Raw genomic sequence first — 7529 nt, forward strand, 5'->3', positions numbered from 1 at the left:
AAAGGGAAACACTATAGAATAATAGTCAAATTTGTTCCAACTAAGTCCCTCATATTTTCTTTTATCTCAATTAAATCACTCAACTTTTTAATTTGTCCAAATTAGGTCACTGAACTTTCACTTTGTGTTCTAAAACAAGGGAAACAACTACTATATTATCATAAATGACATTTTTACTAATTAAAAATGTAAAAACTGTTGGTTTTCCTTGTTTTTGAGTTTTTTAACCAAGGAAAGGAGATGGAAGGATAAGAAAGGGAAGGGAATTGAAGGAGTTTTTTTTTTATTATGTGTGTTCTTGAGTTAGAAGGAAATTAGAGGAAGGGAAATGATAACTATGTATCCTTAGTAATCAGCCCATTTTTTGAGAGGATAATTTATTAGGAAAAAATATCAATTTAATCCCTCCTAACTCCTCCTATTACTTTCCTTTCCATTTTAAAAAAACTCAAGAACACCCATTTTTTAACTATCATTAGTTTTCCTTTCATTTCCCTCCTTTAAAAAAACTCAAGAACAGGGCGTTAGATGATGGTTCAGTTATTTATGAATCTATAGTATGAAGGTAAAAATGATAGTATTTGAACACTCATTGAAGATTGAGTGAACTAATTAAGACAAAATTGAAAGCTAAGTGACATAATTAAGGCCGACTGAAAGTTGAGTGACCTAATTGAGACAAAATTGAAAATTTAGTGACCTAATTTAGACAAAAGAAAATATGATTGATTTAATTGAAACAAACTTGAAACTTGGTTATTTTCCTTCAAAGTTGTCCCTTTATAAAATTATAAAGTTTATTATGTAATTCATATATGTATATTTAACGTTTTTTTATATTTTTCACGTGTGTTACACATGGCATTAACCTAGTTCTTATTATTACATCAAAGTAATTAAAAATATTCAAAAGTGGGATGCCAAAAAGCAATATATTAAGGAGTTAATAATATGGTTTATGGTTACTATAAACCAAATGTTTGATAAATGAACTACACTCTCATCTCCCCTTGCTAAAAGCTACAAACGTTTATTGTAATAATGCAATGTTTTTTATTTTTCAGCAAACCCGCATGTTCGACATAGGAAGCATAATGAGATCAAAGTTACCATGAATGATGTTCATATGTTGATGTGTTCCTTCCAAGTTCTTGTTCATAGTGCAAGAATATATTAGCATGTATAAATATGCATTATTTATTGATTTGCTTATACTTCTTGTTTAAGTAATGGTTTGTAGTGTACTAGCCCATTCTTAGATCTTATTATGTACTTAAATTTTAGAAAAATGATGGGTGGGTCGACCAAGTGTTATAATATATTTATTGTTGTTGTTTTGTGACATTTGAGCTATTAAAGACATGTATGTGGTGCATTTGTGTCATCCTTTGAAATAGCGTGTGAACATATACATAGGATGTATTTTAAACTAAAAATTATTGTTTTCTCTTTTTGTCGTTTATAGATATACAACAAAAATTATGTCATTGTTAAATATACTTTTCTCTTTTTTCTATTCAATAAAGTTTTATATTTCTAAGTAAACAGTTGTCAAGAAAAAAAAACATAATATTGATTTTCTGTGTTGTTTAATATAAAATTTCAATATAATCAAAGTAAAGAAATTAAGAACACATCAATTCCACTAAAAGAAAATAGTTGTTTGGATTTTTAAAAATCCCACTCTAGGGGCAGCATATCTTTTCTAAAATAGAAAATATATTGCTTTTAAGTATCAATGGACAACAACAATACCAAAACCAACGTGCCAAATGAAATGATATTAACAGTATTTCAGAATTTGAATGTACAAAAACATAAAATGACAAAGAAGTAAAGAAACAAATTGGAAATGCGGGGTATCGAACCCCGTACCTCTCGCATGCAAGACGAGCGCTCTACCATGTGAGCTACATCACCAGTTGATGTTATTTGCACATACAATTGTATACATTTTGAAAAGGTAAGCAATTATATACTGACCTGACAATTATTGATACTCTCGCATTAATGAAATTTAATTTTCTTAAGGTAAATCATGCAAATAAGCGTGTTGACTGGTATAATCATCCAAATAATTTGTTGGCTGAAAAGTGGTTTAAAGGCTCATTTGATCGAATCTTGAAAAACTTATAAGTTTATTTAATCGGTGGATGCTATGTGGTCGAAAAGAAAAGGCAAAACTTGAGGCCAAACATGTGAAATTTCATGGCCGTGTGAACAATCCATGGACGTGTGGCGCCATTTAGCGTGTTTCTTCCTTACCTTTTGTCTTATATAAGTGATGCACATAAATAGTAGTGCTCGGAGGCACATAACTTGCAGATGAGAAGAAGCGGAAGCGGCTAGAAAATGGCAGTTGCCCTGTTGATATAAACTTTTTTGTGTTTTTCAAATTTTTTTAGCAATTATATCACATGATTCTAAAAACTGTTTTATAAAATTACTTTTTTGTTTGCAATGTATCATAGCAATAAAAAGCACGTAGTTTCGCATTATGAGCTTTTAAAGCAAACCAGATTGGAAACGTTTTAAGTACCAGGTTGCAGCTGAGGTTACTAGACCGTGAGCACACTTTCCACAGTAGATGGTAGACCACGTGAGAAAACACAACTCGCGGCCCTGAAGGGCTCATTCCAACATGTAGAGCACAAAGTTCATAAGCCTAAAATCATCAAATATAAAGGAAAAGGATCCAAAACCAAAAGCATCAATTTGCACACAATTGAAGTGATCATAGTGCATTACCATCTTCTTCCAAAAGCATCAGTACATCATAATTTACATAATTTTCCCTGATTCTAACATCTAGAACCCTATACTACAAAATATGATTCTTAATAAGCCTTTCATGCTATGAGGGTAAAACAGTACTTCAGCTGTAAAAGCCTAATTTTTAGACTGTAACAAGCTTATAATAGCCTAAGTTCATAACTTTAGGTTTCAATCCATGTTAAGCTTCCCATTAACAAGAACTTGCTAGGAAGTTCTCCACCTGATGGAGCGAGATACGTAATTTTCTTCCTGAAATAAGACACGATTAATAACCATTTGCAGAATTGTTTTTTAATGAAAACAGTCATCGTAAACCGAATCCATACCTTGGAATGTCAATATCAGTTATCCAAATAAATCCAGCTATGTTGCTGCATTCAGAGGGAGTAAAGAAAGATATGGTAAGCAATGTAAATATTATTTTTTTTCATTAACATGTGAATTTTCAATTATTCTGTAGGAAACATATTCACCAGTCAACTGGTTTAAAGTCTCTTATAGAATAAGGATACATGTGTTTACAGCATGGCTACAAGTGACATATGTTGACTAGTTAACACCTTTTAGCCAAGTGTTTTGAAATTTCTTCAGCTGACTGGCCAATACTTAAGTTAAATTGACCCATATTCACATAAATGACTAAAAAAGTTCCCCTCTACTATTCAATAATCTTAGCATCAAGATTGCCTTGTTTTAACGAGCAAGCATTTATTTGTAAAGTAAAAATTTAGCCCATTTACTCGTCTTTTTTCCGTTAATATGTAAACGTTTTCAATATATACGGCCAAACAGGTGGATTGGTAACAAATTGATATGGGTAGACTTTTATGGTGCATTAAAATGGATTGTGTCGGGTTAAGTCAGCATGTTGTAAACATCTTGTTATAGAAGACTTTTAACCTGGTCAATATGTTTCCTTTATAGCCAAGTTTTTTTAAACTTATCCAGTTGACTGGTCAACATATATTTTTTTTTCTAATTTAGATCGACTCATTTTTACATAAATGACTAGAAAAGTTCCCTCTAGTTTTCAATACGGAGAGCATCAAGATTCATTTTCAACGACCAAGCATCAAGACTCGTCCCGATTGTAAAAGTAAAAAATTTAGACTCATTTACTTATTATGAAGGGTTAATTAGGGTCAAAACAGTAAAGAAAGTATCTAATCTCATTCAGAGAGTAAAGAAAGAAATAGTAATCAATGTTTAAGTTTTAAAATAGTATTTTGGGATCTGAAAATACCTTGAAAGTATTTGATCTTGTTCTTTGGCAAATGAAACAGCAAGAACCAGATTCAGCAAATCCCGGTTGATGTTGACTGGAACCAATCTCATGGGGTCCGCCACAGGCTGTGCACCAATTGGCAAAGCTGAAGCTGGGGCCTGCGGGCCCCCACCAACTCTATAAATCGCCAAGTCACTGAAATTTGCAATACTGGAATGCGGTGAAAGATCATTCGAAAGACCATAGAAATATTCCTGCAATTACAATAAACTTAGATTCAGTGATAACTAAATTACACAGATGGTCCGTGTGGTATGTTTAGATTTCACTTTTGGTCCTAAGTAGAGGTGCACAAACCGGTTTAAAACTCAAAATCGGTTTGAGTTGACATCGGTTCGGTTTGGTCAACAAAAGTCAAAACCGGTTAATAATCGGTTTCGGTTCGGGTTGAAACCGGTTTCTTACCATGTTACGATCGGTTTCGGTTTGGGTTTTGATCGGTTTCAGTTTTGACTGGTTTCGGTTCGGTTAACCGGTTTGGAACCGGTTTTGGTGGAGAAAATTACAAATCGGTTCCGAACCTACGATTTCAATCGGTTCCAAACCGGTTTCTTCATAATTGGTTTCAAACCGGTTCGGGTTCGATTCGATTTTCGGGTCGGTTCGGTTAACCGGTTTATTTGCCCACATCTAGTCCTAAGTATGAGAAAGTAAACAGCAAGTCCAAACTTAAACATAAACATAACACCATTATTAAAGCCTTTTTTCTTTTAAGTGGTGTGAAATAACAAAAATACCCTTATCCTCTGGTTCCTGGCAATAGCTCGAAATTTTGAATTCCTGGACACAACACCGCCTGATTTCTGAAGTTTTACCACATCAACGTTCGGCTTTTGTTTTAAAACATCTTTTAACATACTGCAAAGCTTATCCAGACCCATGACAAGAACGACAGTAGCTTGGAATGTATCAATTGCATGCAAAAGAAGCTGCAGTGAAATGCAAACATAATATTATTATTGAACATAAGTTGATGTACCTAACTAATATAGCATGCCAAAAGAGGAGCAACACATACATCATAACCAAGGCCGTCAATGAATCCCATGGTGTTAATAACCATGCCTGCAGCCCTAGATTCAGCATTCCCGGCAAACTGTCTTTCAAGGATCTGTGCAAGTTCCTTTACAAGCACCCTATAAAGATCTGCATTTACACTACAAAGGCAAAAGTAATGAATGCTAAATTAGAGATCATACACATGAAAGAATGAGTAGAGAAAGTGTATGTTACGTTGGAGAGTTGTGTCCATAGAAGTACACGAGAGGCATTTCAAGGGGAATCCCTTCGACTGGATCAATTGGCATTTCAATAGGGGTAGCTGCAATACACCCGGGTAGGGTAATAGAGCCTTGACCGATGTCTAAATCTACAAATGTAGGTTTCCATCCTTGTTTAGCTGCCCAGCTAAGAAGCATTCTTGATAAGGTACTCTTTCCAGAGTCTGTTGGTCCAACTACAATCACCCTCGGACCCTAAACACAATAGAGTTCATCAAAAAGTAAGCATATAAAAAATGTGCGAGAACTTATATTATACATTGGTCAATGTAGCAATGATCTTCCTAAACCTAATCAACACCCATATGACTATACATCCACTCATGATAAGCTTATTTTGTATTCTGTAAGCAGTAACAAAGACAACCATACCATGCAGGCTGATATAGAACTTATAACAGATTAACTCAAAGTTTATAGGTGATTAAAAGACGAGAAAAGTGCTGTTAATTGATTCATTAAATTAATTTGTGCATTGGAATTTTATGGGAATGGCTGTTATTTCGATGCTGGGTGGCCTTTATAATGTTTTTAAGATTATATATGCTATCTGTACCATTATAATTGATTAACTTTGAATTAACTGGATCAAAGTAACAACGAACACAACGATTGTGTGGAACTCGCATGACTCTTTTAAATATTGATTGCACAAACGAAAATTGAACCAAGAAACAACAAGACGCTATCAATCTATTTATACTAACACTAACTTGTATCATACTCTGAACTCTAATTCCTAATAATACAAAATAAATAATAAATAAACTCTCACTAACTCTTATCTCCTAACAGTAGATTAACCCTTTAATTTAAACTCTTAAGATTTATCTTCTTTTATCTTCAAACTCTTTATTCGGTTCACCCCTTTTACTTATCGGTTGTTCATCCTTAACCCTCGTTCCTATGTGAAATCAAGTTTATATCCTTAAGATTATGTGTTCTGTACAGATCAGTTATCAACAGGTATATCCAGTTGACCAAAAGGTTCAATTGCACAAATATGAATAGATATAGATATAGATATAGATAGAGGTATAGGTATATCACTTCACTCAACTGTAATCCTAAGCTTAAAAAGTGTGCTTTACTTTTATAAACTAGCATTGACTCTTTAAATTCGGGGAGATATTTATTATTCTGTTATCTAATAGTTACTACTGCACAGCAGAAGGCAAAAATAGTTGTGAAGAAGACAATAATAACCTGGGAAGCATCAGCATCACTAGCAGAGGCTTTAGCCCGATTTCTGCGACCTTCAAGTACAGCATGCACGTTTACATAACTGATCATCGGCGTCTCGTCCACTACATAATCCGTTTCAGTATTATCTTGCATTTCAGTGGTCGCCCCGTACCACGTAAATATCTGCAATCTCAAAAGAAGATAAACGAAATGTTATCCGGTTAAAAAAAAACGTATTAATTTAGAACACGGCAGGCAATGTAGAAAGAGTTATTACAGCGAATTTCATCCTGGGTGGAAAAATGAGCCAATTTTCTGGGGGCAATTCGGTGCCAAAGATCTCGGCGGTGCCGTTAAGTAGGCGGAGACGGAGAGAAGTGTTGACATTGACTTCAATTCTGAGCTCGCTCTCTTTCTCGAGTTTCACCTGCTTCATTGCAGGTGCGGTTGGACCCCCATACGACGCCATAACGGCCCTTGGACAAAAACCTTCAAATATCCTGCCTAGTATACACGCCATTAAGCATTGAATTCTCTATGGTTGCAGAAACATTAAATTTAAAATTGAAATAGAAACCGCACTGAAGACAATAAAATAATAATGATATTCAGATTGTTGCTAAGTAACTCATATCAGTAAAGGTAAGATAAACAAACACCAATAGAATGTTAGAGATGATTAACATTCTAGTATGAATGAGTAAATCGTACTTAGCAAACGATTAGGGCTTCAAATGAGAATTATCTGGCTCTACAGGATCAACAGAGGTCGATTTGGGATTTTCGATCGATTGGTGGGCGGGTATTTGGTAATCATTTAACGTTAATTATATTGGATCTTCTAGCCCTTGTTATTTGATAAATCCAAGAGCCCATAACACACATACTACTAGTAGAAAACCCGAGCGATGCGGATAACTTACGATGCGATTTTTGTTTCTTGTTAGTTTACCAATTCTCTTGCGATATACCATATAGTACCGTAGCCGATGTTTATTTCTTCT

General features: G+C 34.2%; 1 protein-coding gene and 1 non-coding gene across 2 annotated transcripts; both read right to left on the reverse strand.

Annotated features, from left to right (window-relative positions):
- Positions 1–1847: 1847 nt before the first annotated feature.
- Positions 1848–1920, reverse strand: TRNAA-UGC (transfer RNA alanine (anticodon UGC)). The gene has a single exon. It is a non-coding gene; the product is annotated as a tRNA-Ala (tRNA).
- Positions 1921–2638: 718 nt separating this feature from the next.
- LOC143628609 (protein CLP1 homolog) lies at positions 2639–7042 on the reverse strand. The gene is made up of 8 exons (XM_077098156.1): positions 6803–7042; positions 6547–6708; positions 5294–5535; positions 5079–5217; positions 4798–4989; positions 4019–4254; positions 3102–3146; positions 2639–3024 (listed from the first exon to the last, which is right to left on the reverse strand). The coding sequence occupies exons 1-8, from the start codon at positions 6992–6994 to the stop codon at positions 2937–2939; spliced, it is 1296 nt and encodes a 431-aa protein (XP_076954271.1). The 5' UTR covers positions 6995–7042; the 3' UTR covers positions 2639–2936.
- Between the last annotated feature and the right edge of the window lie 487 nt (positions 7043–7529).

The sequence above is a fragment of the Bidens hawaiensis genome, unplaced genomic scaffold (genome assembly GCF_021521415.1).
Source record: "Bidens hawaiensis isolate Kalapana, Puna unplaced genomic scaffold, B.hawaiensis_p1.1 tig00005028_1, whole genome shotgun sequence".
In the NCBI taxonomy this organism is placed as follows: Eukaryota; Viridiplantae; Streptophyta; class Magnoliopsida; order Asterales; family Asteraceae; genus Bidens; species Bidens hawaiensis.